The sequence below is a fragment of the Patagioenas fasciata genome, chromosome 2 (genome assembly GCF_037038585.1).
Source record: "Patagioenas fasciata isolate bPatFas1 chromosome 2, bPatFas1.hap1, whole genome shotgun sequence".
Lineage (NCBI taxonomy): Eukaryota > Metazoa > Chordata > Aves > Columbiformes > Columbidae > Patagioenas > Patagioenas fasciata.
Window position 1 is genome coordinate 131,838,731 of NC_092521.1, and position 23,256 is coordinate 131,861,986.

The following is a 23,256-nucleotide window of genomic DNA, read 5'->3' on the forward strand; positions in this document are numbered from 1 at the left end:
TTCCGGATGGTTCCCTAGATCTGATACAGTGCCTATATAAAGTATACAGTACCTGGGTGAGGCTGTCACTGCAAGGGGAGAGTTCAATAGAGCCTTCTGCAGCGGCGCTTGCAGGTCTGTAATCTGCACAGAAGCCAACACCAGTATTGTAAAGCTGTAAGTAAAGGTTTATACTGAAATAAAGCACAATCAGATACAAACAATATATCCTTCAGCGAGTGTTACCCAGTGAGCTTTGTTTAAGTTAGAGATACCCACTTCTGGTTTTAACTGTGATAGTTAAAAGAAACCTGTTAAAATGTTTATGCTAATGGAAAATTGCACTTCAACTGGACACTATTGTCAGAAAAAAACACAGATATTCCAGAAGAAAAAAACATGTGATAATTCCTGTGATTCACAATCAGTTCTTAAGCTCTTCTCAAGCAAACTTTGATAATAAAGAACAGACAAACTAGTAAAAGGACACAGTAAAATCTAGCTACAGATATCAGTGTGCCACTCAGTTAGTGGACCTTGTTGCCTTGTTGGGGGAAAATAGCTTCCAGTAAGGCTGCTTGGAATAAATTCATATCTTAATGAATGATAATTATCAACTTTTGCTTCCTGTACATTCTGCTAAGGAACTGCTATTGCTACCACTTCTGCCCTTGGGGGAAGTGCAGAACTGAAGAAATGTTTTTTGCTCTTCATGCACACGGGTCAGCACAGAGATATTTCAGCAGCTGTTGCTCCTGCCATCTGCACAAGGTGACACAATTCTTTTCCTTTACTACTGGTCCCTAAATAACCTAAGGTTAGGATTCTCTGATCTGTGACACTGAACTGAGTCAGACAATCTGGGGTCAGCTCCTGTCTAGCTTTCAACATTTACGTGAGAATTTGGACCAGCTGCTTGTCTCCTCTGTCCAGGGAAGTGGTGGAGTCACCGCCCCTGGAGGTGTTTAAAAGATGCGGATAAGAGGTTCTTAGCAACATGGCTTAGAGGTAAACTTGGCAGTGTTAGGTTAATGGTTAGTCTCAATGACCTTAAAGGTCTTTTCCAACCAAAATGATTCTATGATTCTATGATTCTATGACTCTATGAAAGCAGAAACAGCCTCTTATTGTATGCTCACTGGGTACTTCAAGTGATATTGGGGTCTTTGAACAATGCAAAATCACTAATCATTCTTTATAATGTGTTTTGTCTTACCTTGCCAGAGAATCTTGGTGTGTTTTCAGGTTGGGAGAGTTCAGGGTACACATTTGATATAAACCATTGGAAACTTCTACAGCCCAGTCTCTTCTGTAGCTGAAGGCGCTCACTGCAGTCTGGCTTCTCTGCCTTCATGGAGAAAGCACAGGGGCAACAAGGTTACTAGTATATTTGTGTTAGAGATGCTAGAAATGAAAATGACTGCATAGGAATTATTTTCCTCTTCTATCCTCCATGCTATTGATATTGATATGTATCTCTCATGAGCAGGCAAAGAAGAATCAGCTATAGCTTCTCATCAGGTTTGCACCAAAACAGCATTTAATCTAGCATTGTGACAGAAGTAAATGTTTCACAAGTAGCGTACACTGTGAAAATAAGTATTTCTTCTAAAAATTATTATTATACTGCAAGATAAGTCAGTCTTTGTGATCTTTTTAATTAAAAAAGTCAGGGCGAAGTTTGATACTTGTTGCAATGAAATCAGTGGGATTCTATTAGATGGTATAGAATTTGCTGTGTTGATTAAAGTTCAATTTCCTGGCCTTTAAGAGCCCAAATTACTCAGTTATTGTCAGTCCTCCACGATCAGAGGATGTAAGTGATCACAGAATTTAGCCCAAAATATAATCTATTACATTATTATCTGACAGTCACTAAATCTAGTAAGTGAATGTGTTTTGCAGCTGTAAAGGCATAAAACTTTATCTATGATTTATGTTTTCTGGAATTATATACACAACTTCAACTCCTATACCTCCTGGTAGCAACTCTGTTCTGAGAAAAGACAAGCGCTTTCAACCCTTGGTGCAGCTACGGGCATCTGTACTGCAAAGGACTGACACTCTGAATATTTGAGGGTATTTAGCAATAAAGATGGTTCTGAAAACCTCTAAGTAGGTAAGTGTTTAATCCTTTAGTTTCAAAACCACACAAAACACTTCCCTAAATTTGTCAGTGCCCAGATACTAAGAACACCTCACCACCCTCCTCTTTCTTGCCAGCAGTAGATCTCCCCCTTCACATTTCTACATTTCTAAAATGCAGTTTTGGATTCCAGGAAACTGGTCTGGATTCCAATGTCAGAAAATAAAATTGGTAACATAAGCAAAGAATTGCCCGTAAATAACTTTTTCCCAGTCTAGTAATTTCTCTGCATCCATAAGAAAGAAAAAAAGACCTTTCCACATGCCTGGAGAACACTGACAAATAAAGGACCTTGTAGATGAAAGGAGAGCTATCAGCTTCTCAAGGCAGGGATCAATCATGCCCTGTGACACTTTGTGCCAGCCCCTGTGAGCTGCACAGGCAGAGCTCAACTGTTGCAATACAAGAAAGAGAACCTCACAGTTTAGCATCAATCCTAGATTCAATAAGCACAGCAGCAAAGTTCAGCAATTCAGTGCCACACAAACCTGGCCCCAGGATGTTTTCTTGGAAAAGGGAAATACAGGAGTAAAACGCTTTCCCTAAAAAAAAGATGTTTCTTATGAGACTCTGCTTTGGCTGAAGAAAGTGATAGTGGTAAATCTCATTTTGTCATACTAGTTACAGTCTGCATTTGATGTTGAATAAATGGTGTAAATAATGTAAAGAAAGTTATTATCTCTGTAAACCAATCAGAAAGGAAACTGTGCTTGTAAATTAAATAAACAAACCACATAAGAAAATGAGAAAAAGTGATGGTGTTTGAAACAATAGAGAGCTGGGAAGAGCTTTAGGTGTCTGCATTAACACTCACACCACGGGCATCCCATGTGGGATGCAGTTGAGACCATAAACCCAGGAGACTTCTAAAGCAACCTCAATGGGGGTCACTAGTTATTTTCTGCAGCGGGTGATGTCGGTGGTTTTGCAGTGGCCAATAGGTGGCTCCGTTCAGCCTCTCAGTGCAATAAATCCCCGCAGGGCCCATCTGCAGCTGAGCGGCAATAATGTCATTGCTCGCTCGTGTCTTTGGAATAACATCCCACTGCACTGACAGACTGAAAATATTGGCTGTGAAAGAAAGGAATGGAGAAAAGGGCCTTTTATGTTATGGTATGCTGAGCACAGAGATCATAAAATTGATCATTTGAAGGAGCATCATACCTAGAAGTACTAAAAGTATTCTGGCTAGAATAAATTCCCAGGCAAAAGGTCATGGTGCTTACAGCTAGTAAACCGTATCATTGGTGGCTGTAGGTTTTAGTACAGAATATTACTTCTGAGTTGATAAGAAAGACCTTCAGGAAATTATTAAATGATTAAAGGACCTAACAGGCCATCCTAAAAGACTTGGCCTAGTGTCCTCCTTTCAACTACATGGCTGTAACACTTGTCAGTCAATTGACAGACTTCTGGCCAGTGGAGTTCAAACCTACAACACAGACAAGGAGGGAGAAACTTTTTAAAAAACGTGAAAATAGAATTAATAAAGAAATGCCACAGTCTCAGACTCCAGGATTAGCACAGCAGGCTGACCAGAGGCGGAGATCCAGTGGTGGATCATAGGGAGGTCAGACTAAGTGACAGGAGAGAAGCCACAATGCCACACAGACCTTTTCATTTCTCCACTTTGGTGCAGCTACTGCTGGATCTGGCTTTCTTAGACAACAGTAGGCTCTGCAATGACTGAGGCATGCAGGACTGAAATGCAGAAACAAAACTGAACAGGAAACTTTGCACAGCACCTACCCATGCCTTGCATAAATGTGAATCTTTTTCTCCTTGAAAGTATGGCAATGTTAAATGAACAAGACGACTGTCACATTTTCATTCAGAGCTGCTCACAACTTAGTCCACGGCCTTGTAGGAGAGGATATTGCCACAAGAAAAGGTATTGGAGCCAGAGAATTCCTGAGAACTGCAGCATCATCAACAACTTTACATTATTTACAACTTAATATTAACAACATTAACCATAGCTGCATGACTTCCAATAAACAAACATCCACTTGTTTGTAATAGATGGGATACACAGCCCCTTGACCAACCCTGATCTGCAATGGATTATACAGTGGCTTAAAAACAAGTGTGGTTGTTCTGTAGCTGCTGGAGGGTGTGCAGCCCTCAGGCAGTTCAGGTGTGGCCACATACCAGGGCTACCACACACACTGGGCTGCACGCCTGCCTTAGTGTACAGGCTGCTGGGAATCCAAATCCCTGTTTGGACTGTTGTCTGTGCGAAGCTTCTAATGAAAAAGTAACTTGTGGTTATGTTGAGATCTGACTTTCCCAGTAACAGACAGTTGCTTCTGGATGTCCGTCAGTCCAGGAAAAAAATCACCTTGTCACTAGACCGCTCAGATATGTTCCCTTCCACTAGGGGAGACACCACAGTTTGCCACATGCCTGTGAATATTCCTGAATATCCTCATGAATCACATGAGGAAGACCTTCAGTAATGAAGAATGAACCCTCTAGGAGAGCTTTTTGAGCATTTAGTACTACTAGCTTCTGCTTCAGATGCACTGCAACCCTCCATGTACTATCGGTGCAAAAATAAATCAGAGCTTGTTGGGCAACCTGAAGAAGGAGTCATTTGGAGAAAGGGTCATACTCTAAGAGACTTGATAACTTCAGCATAATGTAATTCCTAGGCACAGGTTTCTCTCCTTTCTGATCTGACAGCTCTTCCACTGGCAGGTTTCATAAAAAAACTATCCCCAGCACCATGCTTCTTGAATATTGGACTGAATACATACACCCTCACCGCTGTTGCACCCCTTCACCTATCTCAACACACACTTCTTCCTTCAGAAACAAATCATTATAGATGTTTTTACCTTGCTGATTAGGAAAGCCACAGTGTCATGCTTGTAGAAGTTATCTTTAAAAGAGCCCAGCCAGGTCTCTGCTATTCGGATTTTGTTCCTCACAATGGCCTCTTCATAGGAGAAAGCACGGGGAAAGTGATTTCGATAGACATGCCCAACTCGGGAGCATGGAATAATTTCTACAGAGCCACCACAGAGCCAGGTCTGAAACACAGGTGAAGGCACAAAAAGAGATTACCTTATTTAGATTACCTTTATCTAGAAAGGAGATGGTCCTTTACTATAGATTCTGCCTCAGGAAGTTCTTATCTGCACGTTGCTGGAAACAGTAAAAGCATTATTGTGTGCTTCTTTATACAGTTTTCCCCACAGATACAGAGACACAGAGAAGATACTGGGCAAAACAGATATTTGATTTGACCCAGTATTGCTATTTATATGCTTTTATATTTTTCTGTGCACGAACAGTGAAGTGTAGTGAAGAGACCTGGGAGCACACCTTCTTTTGTCTGGGACATTAAAGACTCTACATCCTTTGTGCCTGCAATTTGCATTGCTTTTTAATATAAGTTACTTTTTGTATTCAGCAAAAATCTATGCAAAAATCTACTATAAACAATTTGGTATTAAAACTACAGGTTGGCAAAAGAAATAAAGCTATGCTCCCTTTGGTGCATGTTACTTGCTGAAAAAGAAGAGGCAGCTTTCAGAAGGTGCCAAAAAAAGTGACTCAGTCCTCAGGCAGATAGCAATAGCCAGTGAAACTGCCTGCTCCTCATATAATGCTCTTGACAGCAGCTGCATGTTCTTGTATAGTCCTGAGAGATCATGGAGTGTGGGCATAGATTTCTGCAAGGAAAGTGATATTCTCTACACCCCAAGATGTCCTACACTTAACTGCTTTTATAAATTGCTTCTTGCCTTTAAATTCAGGTTCCTTAAAAGCCCAATAGTTACCGCGGCTTGACATTTTCATGAAGGTTCTTACCCTTATAGATAGTTCAAGATTTTCTGCTCCCCACATGGTCATGTCAGAATCATAAGCTCCAGTGTTTTGGAAATAATGTCGATCCATGGCCACCACTGCACCAGCTACCACAGGACTCCTGTGTAGACAACAGTTTGGAAGTGAACACCTTGAATTTTGGGTAGGGAATTATGTGAAGAGTAAAAATACTACTTTTCCACAGAGACAGTGTTACAAAATGATTGAATACTACTCCACAGAAACTTGAATGAATTGATTATCTAACCAAAAGAAAGAACAACTGAAACCTAGTTCTAGGATTTGCTTGGGAAGTGGAGCCAAGAGCTGAATTATTAAATAAGGCTCAGAACAATGGGAAATATTACATACATGTACATCCAAAGCAACAGACAAACAGGTCATGATTAAGACATCCGTATGATCCATATTTTGCTTTCCTTACAAACTTCCACACCTTGTCTGGTCAGGTTGTATTTGTACATTCAAAAAATGTTAACTAAGCATCTGCAAGTAACCACATCTCTTTTCTGTTAGCTGGAAGAGGACCCAAACTGTACAGTTTTGCTGCTGAGCTGAGCAGAGGCAAATTGTCTGATGGACTGTTACCTGATAGGGCTGATGGGAGACTGTCGTACCTTCTCTTCACGCTCTGGCACTGGTTCCCAATGAAAATCTAGTTTCCAATCAAAAACACCTCGATGCAGGCCCATAGAGTGATAGTACTGAAAAGTCTTCCAGTCTATGACATCTATGACAGGAGAGACGACACTGTTTCTGAAAAAGACAATATAATTTATTTTCAAAACCAAAGAACAAATTAAGTTCAATACTCTGTTAGAAAACAGTGGTTCTCTTATTTGACAGTGTCAAGCACAAGCACTTCTCTAGATATTGAGTATCCTTATCTTCCCTGCTGATAGAAGCTCAGGTGCTCAGTGCATGGGAATATTGAGCCTGCAGTGAAGAATCAAAGGATCAATAATTTATTGATAACCTGTACCTTGCATTGTCATTTAAAGCTATTCAGGATTTTACTATGAGTTAACTATCAGAAACCTTATAAAGCTATTTCACACAGAGGCCCCAACCCCTGATCTTAAAGGGTCTGCATGAGTGTAAGGTTTATAGCAAAAGATGATTTTGGCCTCACACACTTCATCATGCTTTGATTTTCCTGTAGATGTTCTACACCCTTCATTAGTTTGTCACTTCAGGCCAACAAAGAGTGCACTTATCATTATTTTGTTCTGCTGGTTGTTTTGCAAAAACATTTATCACCAAGTTCATAAACCAGTTTCTGTTTGTATATTATCACCAGCTTAAAATGCTCATGCAAATGCACTGTCACATTGTGGAATCTACTTTTAAGAACCAGAATAGAGCCACTGCACCAGAAGCAGCAATCCTCCAATTCATTTCTAACCTGACTTAAATTTGGATTAGTCTGAGAAGAGGTATTAGATATTTCCCCATGGCAAACATGTCATGTTAATTCACAGTGTGCTTGTACATCATCTTGGAATTAATTAGTAGTTCAGTAGAGCCATCAGCGTTCCTTGTTTCCAGGTCAATGACGTATCACATTTGAAAATTTTCAGAGTAAAAATGCACTGGTATTAGGGACTGCAGGAAAAAAAACCCCACAACAAACATGTTGAAGGACAACATTATCCATTTCTTCTCTGTTATGCAAAAAGAATAGCCTCTGGTCTCAGTGTAAGGGCTTGCCTATAGACAGAAGTTCCTCTGGAGAAAAATCAGTAACATTTACTAGAGATTCAAGCACACAGGAAAAAATTACTCTTGTTCTAGAGCAAGAGTATCCATACAGGATATTATTCTGGAGTATCTCTTTCCCTAGAAAATAATGTTAAAATTAAGAGAGAGAAATGAAATGGTCAATTATGGGGCAAAAAGTAGTAGGTTTTATCTCCTCTTTTAAAAACGTGTATGTTGGTCAGAGATCACTCTTGAGAGAAATACACTTAAAACATAATACTGTCAGTGAAGAAAGGACATCATGGAAGTCTCCAATGCAGTGAGTCCTTTGTACTTTCCCATGGCAGAGAGCAGAACCAGAAGATGGTAGCTCTGGGTGATGTTAATGTAGCCTTTTGATATCTTTTCTGCCTTTACAATCCCTAGAGTAATGTATTTTTTGGTATCAGAGTGGGAGGAAACTCCAAACTTTGTTTTATCACAGTTGTGATTTCCTGTGCAGAATCTTAGAAGCCAATGAAGAAACAGACACTACTGATCATCAGTGAACTGTATGAAGATGAACTATGTAGAGCATAACATTAAAATGACTCAGTTATTCCTTTGTTTCCTAATAAGAGCAAACTGCCCTATGAGGAGCTAAAAGTGAAAGTTTTAAAATAGAGAAGTGATTATATTTCTCCATTCAGGTGTAAAACCAGCCTTTGTAATACGTAATAATAGGCACTCTTAGAAACAAGTACTGGGTTTATAAATAGATGAGAAAATTTCATGGTCACCTGCAACATTTGTAGGCATATACATTAAGGCAGTGATTTGCTGTCATTCTCTCACAGGACACAAGAAGAAATACAAAGAAATGATACCAAAAATAATAAAGCTGATATGCTTCCCTGATTCTCTTGATGATACCCCTGCAATATAGTTTTGCATCCAAGACAGGAGTAGCCACTTCAAACTCAAGCCAGCAGGAGCCTTTCTTCTGAATGCTGTATTTAACCTTTGCTCACTAACAGCATGACAAGGAAACTAACTGCTTCTGCAAGTTACTAAAAGCGAGTGTCCTGATGGACCCACACAAGTAGGTGTTTTGCTTTGATGAGCTGAGAAAAATCCATATAACAAGTTAAATGGATTTTATATGACTAAACCTCAAAAAATGAAGAGTCACTGTAATTGTAATTTCTACAGCCTACTGCATTTTCCATTGTACGAGTCTCGGACAGCTGTCTGGTTAGGAGTGTAGTCGCAGTTGTATCCTTCCCACCTCAACTTGTTGCTACTTGCTGAAATGCATGCTATTTATTGCTACTTGTTTATTAGTTCTTATCCAGACAGGACCGAGGAACTAATGACCCCAGGGAAGTGCGTTTTACTATGTCAGAGTTAAGAGGGAAATACCAGGAGGATGTATTTGAGAGAAAGCCAGAGGAGGCAACGTAGACTAAAACATTCAAAAAACCTTGACCATGAAGACTGGACCACATGTACATATCCAAGACAGTTCAGAGAGAGATAATGTGGATACTAAGTTATGGTCAGATATACCCTGGATAGGGATGATCCAGGTATTTCAGACTATCCTACATCTTCACATCATTTCAGCCATTTAAAACCTGTCCTTCTTATTGGATCAACCTTAAATCTGTTGTCACTATAAAACTCCAGACTCCAGTGGTGCTTCTAGTATAAGTGCAATTGCTCATAAGAGTAAGCACCACAGCAGTAGTTCTTGTAGAAATAATCCTTTATTTTTAATGCATGCTTTTGCTTGGCTTGTTATTGGGCATTGATTCTTCAATAATACCTGCAGTGATGTAATGGATTCTGACAGTTTGGTGACCAATCGATTATCCAAACTATCTGCAAATTACAAGGAAAATTACAGTGCTTAAGACAACTGAAAATAACTCCCTGGCCAAGGCACACTCTACCCTGGCTAAATTCAACAATAAACCAGAACAAAATAAACTCTAATCTCCTTTCCCACAAGATTACATCGTACAAACTGATAACTGTGTTTTATAGCTATTACTGTAGTAGCTCTTTCAGAATGCCGAGATTTACAGTTTTCAAGAGTATGTTTGTAAGTGTAATGGTAGATTTTCACCTGCAACAAACTGGTGTAGCTCTGCTGAAATCAATACAAACACACCTTATTAAAACTTTAAATATCGGGAGTGTCTTTCTGATCTGAGATAGAGGAATCCAGTAACTTGATCTTGAGTGAAAACTGGTCAATGTCCCATTTTTTAATATATCTTTTTTTTTTTTTTAATAAAACATCTGTTTTCTGCATATTCAATGATGGTTTGATGTTTGTATGGTTCTAAATGCAAATTTGCTGAAGAAAGTAATTGAAAGTTGGAAGATGTTCTTGGCTATTCTTTTTGTTTTTAGCTGGGTAACTGGCAGACAGTCAGCAGCTTCTCGGCACTTTGAAATGAAACACACACTGGCAAACTACTGCTAATTTTACTCTGTGGAATCTAAGAAAAAAAAAACCAGGACATTCAAACACAACTAGCAGCAAGGCTTTGAACTGTTTGACTAATTTGCGAATATTTCAAATGCTTGGAAGACGAATGAACTACAAAAGGTCACAATTCATGAAAAAAAACAACCCAAACAAGAACAATTTCCTGGTTTGGTATTTCTCAACCAAATACAATTGCAAAAGAAATGTCTTCCCATGGCCCTTTACAGTCACCATGGACATCACGTACTTTTCTATTTCTAGAATAAGTAAAGTTATGAGAAGAAGAGTTAATTAACACATCTGTTTTGGAGTTTTAGATATGCTGTTTTTTGGAAGTGGTTTTTAGTGATCTTACTTTGTTTAGCTGGGAAGGGAACAGACTTTAATATGTTTAAATCCCTCTTTAAATAAGGAGGAACAAAAAATACAAATATGAAAATTGTGTATTTTCCTCAACCAGTTTCAGAGTGGATCATTCCCTGCAAAAAATATATAGCTAGGAAATCCAGGCAATCCAAGTTCTCTGGATCTGCAGGTGGTTGAAACATCAGTAAGTAACTGAGAACCCAAGCTGGTTCCACAGCACGCTGCATTTTCACTGAAATTACCTTGCTGGCTGGCTGAAGCCTTGAGAGGAATAGTAATGCAAAACATTTGAGATTAGATAGGGTTAATAAAAAGATAAAATGCAGATATCAGACATGGTAAACGGTATAAAAAATTACTTAAATACTGCCTTAAAGACCAACTCCAGACTAACTTAGGGCATATAAACAGTCTCCTTAAATTGACAGACTAGTCATATGCTAAGCACTAAGCATATACTCCAAATCTCTGCTAGGTAGAGTGCTAAGGGAATACTTTACTAAAAAAACCTCAGTCTTTTGAACCTTTTTTGTTAAGATATTCAAATTTGTATACGGGGTATCAAAATCTGTTGGAGTGACCAATACCTTTTTACCCTGGACAGTCACGGCACTGTGCCATGAATCATGCCTGAATCCTCATTGCTCCTACTTTTAGCAGTAATATTTGGCTTTAGATTCTTGTCTTCAGTTTCTTCACCTCAACTTCTTTAAATTAGGTCACCTGCTGATCCTGATCAACTGTGAAAGATTGTAAAGAGAGAACATATCTTCACATAACATACCATGTAAATGCAGAACATTAATTTACTGAATTTGAAATGTGTTATTGACAAATGGGGGATATAAAAGGATCAGGCATAAAGAGAAGTCCCAAGAAGCAAGCTCTTACATGTGAAGTATATGGTAGGTTTTCAAAACCTACCAGCAGCATGGAAATGCATGCTCAGAGGTTGGGGTTGTATGGGCTCTGGAGGGATAACACCATGCTTCCTGGGCCTGTGAGAAGGCAGAAAACAGATGGCTTATGTATTTGGTAGCTCCAAAAGCTGGGATGTGGGCCACTGAGAAGTGAAGAATCAGATGAAAAGAGATGAAGGAGCTGTTCTACTTAAATGCAAAATATTTCCCTTTTCTCTAGTGTATTACCATACAACTTGAGCCACACAGAGATTTTCTGGACAGCAGAACTCTGTTTCTATTCCTGTATCTACAAGCAGAGGCTCCAATTTGCTCCTGAATGGGAGCAAACAGTGGATGAGACACCCTTCCACTATGTTCATTTCTCATTCTGTTGAACAGCATTTTCCTTAAAGATTAGTGACCATGAATCACTGAGCTAAGCACAGGCACTGCGAATTTCAGAAATGAGATAGGCTTCTTCCAATAATACCACAGTCTTCTGTTTCCTAACACAGTATTTGAGCTGTTGTATGGGCAGTACACCAGCACAGAGGGAAACAGCCCTGCTTCAGCATGATGGTCACTGTTTTTAGGTTAAAGGAACAACCTTTTTGAGGCTTCATGGCACAGTTCATTATACGCCGCCTCTGCCTTTCACTGCCTTTGGACCTAGTACAAAATAGCAGCTGTCTCCTGCGCTCTCCTGGAAAAGGCAAACCCCTTGAAAGACAACTGTAATAATTGCACAGCTGCATTACTATGCACCATGCTACTCACCTGGAATTATCCTGGAACACAAACAGTTGTCAAATGAAATGATCTGTTGGGCATCTCATCTAGTTTTCTAATGTTGTCCAGGTGCATAAGGTATTCATCCTTGAATAATCAAAATGTCAGGGGATGCTTCACCAAAATGCTCAACCATTCTCTAGGCAACAGTCTAAGCTGATGTGCAGCATCCCAGTCAATTTGTTACATGTGGTTCACAGAACTAGTCCCAGTCAAGGTGCCCATAAATGCACCTGTAATGATTTTAGAAAGATTCAATACTTTCTGGGAAAATAATTTTGCTTGGGTTAGTGAACAGAACCATCACATTGGGACATGAAATGTCATCACTCAAAGCAAGTCAAATAGCTGTCAAGTATTTCCATACCTGTAAAACTGGGATAATTTTTCGTGTTTGTCCAGTCTGTCATTACCACAAGCTACTGGGAACTGGGACTATCTCCCTTTTTGTGAGTACGTTCAACTCACAGTGAGGTCTCAGTTTGGGTAAGGATCTCTCAGCATTGCTCTAAGACAGGTCACAATGATAGTGGTAGATCTGATCAGGAGTCTAGAAAATCAGGCTTAATCACAATTTTCAAATTTAAAATCTCCCTCCAGCTCTGTTAAGTTCCTGCAAGGTTCAAGATTTGGAAAGGCTGCATTTTTTCTTGCCAGCAAACAACCCACTCACTCACTCACTCACTTACTCACTCACTCACTCACTCACTGTGATTGTTTTCCCGTCCTGTCTCTCCAGTAAAAGTGCGTGAGTTGCAGCTTGACTGGTATATTAAGAAGAGGAATGATGGATATTTTACCAGTCACTATTAACTTTTTTTCGATGCACTTACCTCATTTGGGTAGTCTCAGGGAATGCACATTTCAATTTAACAGCTCCTCAACTGCTAAATGAAGCCAAGTTGACTATGCTAATGCTTCACATTTCCACAGTGATCTCCATGCAAGCATTACAAGCAATTTGGGAAAAATAATGAATTAACTTCCTTATCAGGTCAGTGCTACTATCACTATTCTTCAAGTGGGGAAAGAAGGACAGCGAGGGAAAATGATTGCCCGGTGCCTTAGAACATATCTTTCCTGTGCATTGTAGAATGGCACAGGTTCTCCACACTGGCAGTGACAAAGCTTCCAGGGTCAGAGACAGTGACCGAAAGGAATGGTTTAGACTGGGGGTGTCTAACTACTCCTACACTTATACAGTCCTAAAATTACATTTGGCCCTTTGAAGGCAACTGCAAGGCTGATGTGGCCCCCAGTGCAAATAAGTTTGACACCCCTGGTTTGGATCATAATATTATCCAAGCATTCTTCCACCTTTGCTCTGTGAATCCAATTAGCCATTAGCTAACTCAGTGTTAAATTCTGCTTTCCTGGAAGAATGAATGAGCACATGAGCACTATAGGGTAAAGAATCCTCTTCTCACCCCCTGGTGACAATGCTACATGAATCTCAGAGCTATCGCAAGCTTGGTGGCTTACCATTCCCTTAGAAGAGATAATTTTTGACAGTGACTCACCACAATTCTTGTGAAGGTCCTGATTTCTCTCTCGCCACTGTATTTCCCTCTTCACTATAGTTCTCCTGTGAGACTTTTTGTAACTCTTAACTTCAGCAATATAGCCTTGAATAAGGACCGGCCAATTAACACAGACAGGAGTTTTGCATGAAGATCAACAATAGACAGAAGAATCATGAAGTGTATTCATAATAAACCATCTAATAAGTCTGCAGACAAAACATAATCTGCTTATCCAAGGAGGATCTTTTAGAAAATAATAGCCCTAACATCCTAGGACAGCATTACTCTTGCTTGCAGTATGATTAATGCTTTCATCCAAATGATGTAATCATTTCTAAAAACTCAAATGAATTCTTTCATAAGCAAACACAATCAGCCGTAAAAGCAGCTTGTTCCAGTGCCTTAGAACAGCCTTTGAAGGTCTTTAGCATGACTACTTAATGGTCTAGTAAGAGTTTTAAAGATGTATTTTTTTTCTTTTACCCCCTCAAGCAATTATGCATTTTTTCTCAAGTGGCTTATAGGTAATGACAGACAAATTAATGTACAAATTTTTCTTTCATAAAAGTCATTTTAGTGAAGGATTTAGTTCCATGTAATTCTTGAAACATTTTCAGTGATTCGATCTCTTTGAAGGCCTTTGGGACTGCATAGATGAGCTCAGCTGTACATTAGAGAGCAGGCCCAAGCACCAACCTAAACATGAAAGACTCAGAAAATATGAATCTGTATCTTCTTCTGTTAGTTCAGTGACAGTGATTAGCTAGAACTGTCTAGGCTGCCCAGAAAGCCTATGTTTTTCTGTGGAACAGAGACAGTACAGGTGGTGTTGGTATGTAGCCAAACTGGCTCAAGGGGACAAAGCATTTTATCCTTGGCTTCATGACTTAGACAGCTAAAAATTAAAAATAATGGAGTCTTGCAGTAGTTTCTCTGGTGGATGTTTGCCAATTTCCAAACAGCTCGAGACTGCAACCTTTTTAATTCAGACCACCAGGAAGCCTTCTCATAGCTCTAACCAGATACAAACTCCGACAGCTCAGTGAAACTCTGTGTGAAGTGATAGTTATCAGCTGTGTGACCTATCCTGCTTTCCACAAATGTGAGATGCATGTGGTAATGAGGTAGAAAATAAAAGCAATGTGACCAGAAGGAAGAAGGTAACAAAGAGAGGATTAAAAAAATACCCAAATCTTTCAAAGTACCTCTCTTTCAGCTGAAATTAGTATATGCAGGGAGCTCAGAGGTCATGGGGATATTTACCGGTTGCTGGACAGCCTGGCTAGGAGGGGTTCCAGCCAGCCCTTCTGACACTCGCAGTGCGAATCCATGAAGACAAGCACATCCCCGGTTGCTCGTGCAGCTCCTAGCATCCGACCTCGGATGACTCCAAGCCTCTTGTTGCTCCGGATGAGTTTCACGCCGTCCAGCTTAGAGATGTATTCACTCAGAGCTGACTTCAGGGGCCCTGTCAGAAACATAACAGTCACCAAAATGTTTTAGTTTTGATTCAAGCTGTTATATAAAAGCAACAAGTAGTAGGAGATGCTGCTTATTGCTAGTAAAATGTTTTGTGGGCATTTGTTTTAGATGGCCAAGTAGGCCATGTTCCAAATATTCCCACAGCAGCATAACGTCAAAGAGCAGAGATTAATGGAAACTGAGATTCACTAGGTGTGAAGCTATTCCTGTGGGAAACTTAAGAGCCTCCTCTTCTGTTTTCAGCAAAAGGTGGATGCTCTCATCATCTCATAAAAGGTGCAGATCAGAGTGAGGTACTACAGGTGTTCGGCTTTCCCAAGCACTTCAGATTACTTTAGCAATGTGGAGCTTTCCACTCTCTGTTTCAGCCAAAGTGTAAGTCTGGAAATTATTACAGTGAATCTGGTCCAGTGGGAAGGCTGAAATTTGCATACTGTGATCTTATTTTAAAGCAAGAAAGTTCAGAGTGATTGGAAATGATGGGAGAAAAAGAAACATGTTTCAAAGTTGAAAAGCTAAGCTGAATTCTAGGGATGGAAGAGTAAAACCTGGCAGTGAGCTCGGGGCTTTGCTTAGCTCTCTTTCTGAGAGACCTCTTTGCCTTCTACTCCCCTCACACACTTCTTGGGAGGAGGACAGTTGCTCCCCTGGAGCTCTGGCAGAAAGTACTCACATACAGAGATATGGGGACTACCTTGCTGGCTGAGATCATCGACTAGGATGATATCCTTGAGGGAGGCCTTCGGGGCTGTGTCCATAATGCTGTGCACAGTTCTCAGCAGAGTAGACCAGGCTTCATCATGGAAACAGATGATAACACTAGCAGTAGGCAGACTGGAGTCATATTCTTGCTGTAGGCACCTGCATGGGATCAGATGAGGGAGACGCTAGAAACACTGGTACAATGGGCTACTTGACTCTCAGAGTGAAGCTGTAAGCTACACCTCAAACTTCAGGGATGGAAAGCAGCTTAAGGTATCAGCTCATTTCTAAAAAAGCAACGGAAGTATTAAGTGTCCGAGACTGGAATAGAAAGTGAAAACACGGGAATGACATTACAAAAATTAAAATACAAAAACAACAACATTTTGCTGTATTCTGGGATACCTCGTTCTGCTCTGGCTGCCTGAAAATACACGGCTCAACAGAAATGGTCCAGAAAGCAAAGAAAGAGAAACTGAAGACAATCAGAGCAAATCAGAGAGGGGAATAAAGCAGGTCAGTCAGCCCCCACCAATTTCCACATTTTCTCAAGTAGTACACGAAAGAGTAAACTGAAATGCAGTACCTTTAAGACTAACAAGTAAAATAACTCATCTGCACAACAGATCAGTATACCTGTGGACTGCCTGATCCGAGAATGAAGCCAACACCTCAGTCCTTTCTGGGAAAGAAGTGGATGCTTACACGGGCAATGAAAACAAATGTAGATGATACATTTAAGAAACTAAATGTATTTTCCCTATAAAGATTGCAGAGGTTGCTTTCTTCAATGAAAACAAATCAGTGATGAATGAGGTTCACAGCTGGGTAGATTATCTTTATGCCATTTTCTGTGATTTACTTTACAGCTCCAGGTACAAACACAACTCACTGCAAGACACTGGACTGTGTGGGTCAGTGGGCGGCATTTCCAGAGATGCTCCAGAGTGCCAGCTGGGGCCCACGGCTCCTCAGTTTTTCATGGGGCCAAGATTTCACACATGACATTGAAAAAACTTCCATTGAAATTACTATGAATTAGATGTTGTTTTGAAAACTCTAGTGTTTAAGAATGAAAATCACTTCCTATCAATCCTCACAGAAACTGTATATGAAAACCATAAACCCTCATGAACCATTGGCTGTTTCATACATGTAAGTAATAGATTCACAAATCACATTCACAATAAAAAGTGTTTCCTGATGTACCAGTCCGGGTTCAGAAAGAAAGGACAGACTATACTGGCGTGAGGGCACACATTTTCCCAAAAAGGCCTCCAAATGCCCACTGCAGAAATGCAAAGATGGTGCTTATATATCTGCTTTGCTTACATTAGAAAACACATTTTGAAATCTTTTCATTTCCTGAGGAGCAGTTGTTCAGTTTCCTAACTCATTTAACCCCTAGCAGCAAGGACTTCTTCCAGGAATCACAGAATTGGCTGAATATGGGCCACTGTTGTTTCAGTATTTTTGTATGGCTAAGCAAATCATCATACGGATTTTACAGTGGCTGTTAAACAATTAGCTGCTCAGCAGAAACTCATGTCAGGGATATAATTTTAATATTGCTCTGGTTTTTACCATTTTACTTAGTGCTTCTATTTATGAACTGAGGCCCTATGATGCTAGACATTATCCAGGCAAAAAGCTGCTTATCATTTAACAGAATCTATAGTCTGAATGATTTAATATTAATAGCAAATATAAATAAGCAAATATTATAGATACAATTCTGGGAATATAAGCTAAAATTGAGCACAATTGTGATAATTTATTATAGTTTATAGTATTTCACATTAATGCGTTTTCACATTGAGAGGCAAATTTTCTTGAAAATTTTTACATTCTAATAATATATGTTGTCCATGATTTACTGATTTTCTTTAATCAACAATTCTGTTATTTCACAATTTCATAAGGGATGTTTCCATTTTCAGCAGGATGGAGAAAAGGATACTCTCATGACTTGGCAGTGTTTGTATTTTCAGACAGAGATATCTAGAGGTGATTAAGAAATGTGAAGATCTGATGCAGTCCTTTTATTACCAGTCAGCTTCCAACCAGGAACATTCAATACAGCTATAAGTATCTATATTTTGCACCATAATACTACAATGCCTTGTTGCTAGTACTGTGGTTACAGCAAGAAAATAAGGCTGTTGTGGAGTCTTAATTGGAAAAGAATTGAAAGTAACTGTACTTGAATGCATAAGCTAGGTGGCGAGTGTTTGGTTGCCATGGAGATTGGCAAAGACTTGCCATATAGATATCTAATCTTCAGAAAAATGTGAAAGGGTACAGGTATTAAGAAATACCTTCCCTGTAATTTGAAGCAGCTTCATAGACTGTCCATCATAAATCGGCATTTCAAAAAGTCAGGGCTGTGACTAGTATGAGGCATAGTGATTTAATCCAATTTCTGAGAAATAAAGGATCGTCACATGCAACAACGAACAGGAGAGCAATTCTGCCACGGCGAAGGCACTGCCAACGGGGACTCCCACCCACCCTCAGGAAAATGTCTCATTGAGATTCAACTCCCAACAGCCCTCAAGTGCAAGCTGCGCTTTTGTAATGAAACTTAAAACCTTTTGAGACAGCTTGCAAATTTCTGTTTGCCTGGACACATTTGACACTCAAGGCCAAGAGAGGAAAAGAGACCTTTTTTTCACACAGAATCCCATCACAGAAGTCACAATGTAAGGCTTGATTCAGGTCCACTGTCCAAGGAGGGTGTCAATGGCAGCTGGACCAAATGATAGCAGCAAAAAAACCCTCTGAGGAGAGGTCTTGATGTGGAGGAACGGTTTCTTAGTACAGTTAGACAAGATGTTAGGCCTTTTCACCCAGAGACCCTGTCTGTTTCAAAACTGCTACTCAAAGTAAACGGGGCAAAACATGGTACTCAATTCATCCATTGGGGTGTGTTTTACTGTGGGATCAGCAGGAGTGCTGGAAGAAGATTAGCATAAAACATTTACCTGAAAAGGCATGCAAGGGTTATGTTAGAAGCTGGGATCTGGTGAGAAAGGTCTAAAGTATGGCTTTCCAGGTGAGGAGGTTGGATCCTGGGCTCTCAAGGTACAGCACACCCCACAGGCTGCTTTATTTCCAGCAGGGCTTTGTACCCTTCACATGAAAAGAAACCGTAGTCATGCTGCTTATTGTTCCAATGTAAAGCACAACAGAACTCTTCATGTGAATTTCAAAGAAATAGCAGTGAAGTATATCTTATGGCATTTACCTTACATCTGGCACTCTGGTTTAAGGGTAAAAATGAAGTACGTAAGTGTGAAGTTTGGCCAGCCTTATTTTACAGGATCTGGAAGTGCTCCACAATTAGTAGGCATAGCCTCTGGTATGAGGAATTTGCCATCGAATTTCAAGTGAGATGAGAGAGGCTGAGTCTATGGAGCTAACTCACTGAAATGCCTCTAACTGGTTGGGTTCTCTCTAACTAAATAATAGCAGACATTATTAGGAACAACATGATTCAAACAGAACAGAGTAACAGACAATCCAGTTCATTACTGGTTTGCACTTATTTTACATTGATACAAAACTGGGCTGACAGAGTTGTCAGCTAGGCTCACAGAATAAATTACACCTAAAAAAATCATTGTGGTTTGTGTGTTGTGCCATGAAGGACAGGACTGGCTTAGAGGTAGACCTCTGCCACAGGTTTATGATCTGGATTTAGATCTGAACAACTGTGAAGCCTCAGATGTTCAGATCTGTGGTTTCAATGTGGGCTCCATAAGCTGTGGTGTTGATAGCCCTCAAGCTGTAACAGGCCAGACAGGAAAACCCATCCAAAAGCTCTGAGACCGCAGCTTAAATCTTACTGAGATTAGTATTAACTAAACCTGTCTCTTGTTGGATGGCCCTCCAGCTGCCAAAGTAAAACTTTTTTGGCTCACATCACTGGCAGTAAAACTGGGTCATCATTCCTCCTTTGAACATCACATAGTTCAAAGAGCTGCCAGTGAAGCATGGTGAAAAATAACCAAAATAATATTAAGCATTACATTATTCAATGGAATTACCCAAATTAACACTGAACCTAGTCAGCAAGTGTAGAAAACACTCCCTTTCATTTCTCTTTCCTTGAGACTGCCCCCTTAGAGCCACCATTTTCAAACATGGGGAAATGATCACTAGAAAAAATATTATATAAATTCTCTGTCTTAAAATTCTTACTGGTGCATCTTTCCAACATGTCCTTGGGGAAAGCTACAATAACTTTTGTTACAGGAAGCAAGAAAAGATGATACCCATCCAGATCCCCTTCCCTTTCCCTTGGGACAGGGGAGTGTAGATGCTCCTCAGCCCCTTTCTAAGCAGCTACCTCTCCTGGGCTGTAGGAGAAACTGGCTCCAGAGTCTCCAGGCTTAAAACACAATGTGGGGCTTCAAATGTGACACGTGTGGTTTCAGATGCCACATGTGGGGCTCCAAATTCAACACTTGTTCCATGCAGCCTTCCAGCCAGGCTGCTGCTAGCTTTGGTGGCATGGGCAGATCTGGTCAGACACACTCATCTCCACCATCAACCCTTCCAGGAGTTTCCTTTCAATGTTTGTGGGGGTCACTTGTTAGACTAAAAAAAAAAAAAAAAAAGTTAAAAGCCCCAACTTCTGACTCCTTCACCACCCCAGAAGACCAGCAACCCCATAGCTCTGGCAGAGGCCCACCATGAGGAGATGCTCAGGGCCTCAGACCGACTCATAACGGCGGGACGCGGTGGGAAAGCCGCTCACTGTCCCGGCCCCGCGCTCTCCTCACGCCGCCGCCCGTCCCTCGCACACAGCGGGCCCGGAGCAGACGCAGCCGGCGGGCGGGCTGAGGCCGGGGGCCGGCCGAGGTGGACAGCCGCCCTTCCCGCTCGACAGCCCGGCATTTAGGCATCCCCTTCCCCACACACAGACAGAGAACCGGGGGGTACGGGGAGAGCCGGTGCGCTCACTCCCCCGCCGCCCACCGGCACCTGCTGCGGCGGGAGGCGCCGGGCCCACTGCCGCCAGCAGGGGGCGCTGCCGCCTGCCCGCAGGGCGCCGCGTTGCCGGACCGTTTTCCCCTCTACCGGCTGCCCCCGGCCCCTCCGCGTTTTGCCGCCTTGCCGGCTGCTGAGGGCTGGAAACGCCGCCGGTGCTTCATGCGGCCTCTACTGGCTCCGGCAGCACCTGCCGCGGCCTCGGGGTGCGCGGGGGCTGTGGCTGGGCAGCTCGGGGTGGCAGCGGGAGCCGGCGGGGGCGGCTGGGAGCACACCTGGCTGTGAGGAATGGAGCTGTGTGCCTCACGCAGCCTGGGGAAAAACGGCATCCCAAAGCGGAGAGTTTGAAAGGAAGGACGCGGGAATTACAGAAGGAGAGGTTCACGGGACGGGGCGGGGGGGTGGAAAGGGTTGGACGGCGGCGGTGAAAGAGACCGGTTTTCTCCCAGAGATGAAATAGGCTGTTTTTACTTACAACGGGTGTCGTACCTCAGGCGGGTCCCTGCGCAGAGAGATCCTCTCGCTCAGCGCTTCGTTAAAGCCGTGGGTTTCCAGGCCGAGCGGCCGCTGCCCCGCGGCAGCGCCTTCCCCGGGCTGCAGAGGACGGGCTGGGAGCTGCGGGGACTCCGGGTCCCCCTCCGCCCTCGCCTCCGGCCGCCTGCTCTGCTGCTTCACCACACGATAGCCCTTCCTGGCCTTGCTGTGGTTCCTCCGGCCCGTGGGTGACACGACGGCCGCGATCAACTCGTCCTCCCGCAGGGAGATGAACGGTGATAGCCCGTCCAAAGGGTAGTACTGCTGGCTCTCCTCCTGGGTGTCCAGCATCTCTTGGGTCTCCACAAAGTCCACCTGATACCCTTCCCGGGGGTTGAACTCTACAGGCTGGAAAGTCCCTTCCTTGCTCTGGTTGCTGGGTGGTGGATTCAGCGTTGTAACCATCAGGAGCAAAAAGCCCAGCATCAGCAACAACAAGAGAAACTGCAGCTTACGTGATCCATATCTGCACTTCTTCCTCAAGAACATGCTGTTGGTGACAAAATGATACAGATGGTCATGTTAAATATCACTCTGATCTTTCTTAGACTCCAGTCCTCGGGTTGCAGCAAAGCCCTTGGTTTTCACTATCTGCCAAGAGGATTTTTTTACTCCCCTCGCATTTCACTGATGCCGTTTCATGCTTTCCTCTCTGTTTACAGACAAAATATAACATTCCTATTAATATTGCACTTACTGTAGTAAAAGGTAGCATGGATCCAGTGAGATGAAGTAGATCCTTTATGATAGAGAGTCCCAGCTTAGTTAGGAAAGCACATGTTTAGCTGATGAAAAGAGTAGCTGGAGTTTTTATTTTTTTTTCCCTTTTAAATTCTAAGTAAAAAGAAATTCCATTTCTGATCGTTTCCTTCCAGAGTAGTTCCTGCTTCTTCAAAATTTCCAGTTGCTGCCTGGATTGAAGCGCTTTATGCCTGAAAACAGATCTGACAGCTCTCCCCCGTGCAGAGGCTTAAAGTTAACTGTGATCAACAGATGAGAACTACTCAGTCCCTGACTTTGTTTCACACATAGCTACGGCACTCAGTCAGGAAGCACTTTGCCAGACATAATACAGAGCAATGTGTGCGTCTTTCTCGTGGTCCTAATGCCCTCACTGTTCTTGTCCTATCAAATCAAAACTTTGCAAAAGCTGTAAGAGGCGAAATATAAGAAGCAAAACGTTGTATTATAAAAGAAATCAAGGGACACCATGAATCTCTCTATGTCTGAATAGCTCTGTTAAACTAAGAATGCTGAGAGCAAGAAGCAAGAGTTTTATAAACTGAATAAAAGAGTGCACATGATTTATTTAAGGTTAGATTTATTAATATGGTAATGTGCTAGCTGGAGTATATGAGTATATTTCATTTTCAGTAAATATTTACAGCAGTGGGGATTTTAACACTGACATAAGGTTGTCACATTATCACCTGGCAGAATGAAGTTGTCTCCTCATCCATAAATTGGGTATTGCAGGGGAAGCAGCACTTCAAGTATTCAATAGTCCAAGAATAATATGTAGAAAGCCTGGGCTGGAACAACCACTCACACTGAAAGAAAACAACTGCTTCTGTGATTAAAAGGGGAGCTCAGTCTCTGAGGTCTGTTTGCTAGTATTGCTGGCATGGGTGCTAGTGGGCATTTTTTTGCTGCGAGATGGATGATTGTCCAATGGGAAAAAGGGTGATACAGTTCACATGCTTCAGCGTCACACGCCTCTTGGTCTGGCAGAGATCAGGTGTGGATGTAACTCAGATGTTACCAATCCTTCTGATGCTGGGGGCATGGGATGTGTTTTTTTTGCATATCTTGTAATGTTTG

General features: G+C 41.6%; 1 protein-coding gene across 4 annotated transcripts in view; it reads right to left on the reverse strand.

The window, feature by feature from the left end:
- Window positions 1-23,056, reverse strand: part of GALNT15 (polypeptide N-acetylgalactosaminyltransferase 15) — a 28,716-nt gene extending 5,660 nt beyond the window's left edge. The window contains exons 1-9 of one of the 4 annotated variants that reach the window (XR_010650847.2): window positions 22,866-23,056; window positions 21,377-21,925; window positions 15,899-16,065; window positions 14,986-15,190; window positions 6,551-6,718; window positions 5,945-6,062; window positions 4,966-5,160; window positions 1,196-1,327; window positions 53-123 (exon numbers count right to left, since the gene is read on the reverse strand). Coding sequence is in view for 3 of the 4 variants with exons in the window: in XM_071804978.1 (XP_071661079.1) it covers window positions 53-154; window positions 1,196-1,327; window positions 4,966-5,160; window positions 5,945-6,062; window positions 6,551-6,718; window positions 14,986-15,190; window positions 15,899-16,065; window positions 21,377-21,925; window positions 22,866-22,891 (1,662 nt within the window). In the remaining variant the exon portion in view is untranslated. Of the gene's footprint in view, window positions 1-52; window positions 155-1,195; window positions 1,328-4,965; window positions 5,161-5,944; window positions 6,063-6,550; window positions 6,719-14,985; window positions 15,191-15,898; window positions 16,066-21,376; window positions 21,926-22,132; window positions 22,614-22,865 lie in introns of those variants that run through there. The other 3 variants (XM_071804978.1, XM_065830131.2, XM_071804979.1) reach the window with 3 other exon arrangements.
- Window positions 23,057-23,256: the final 200 nt, after the last annotated feature.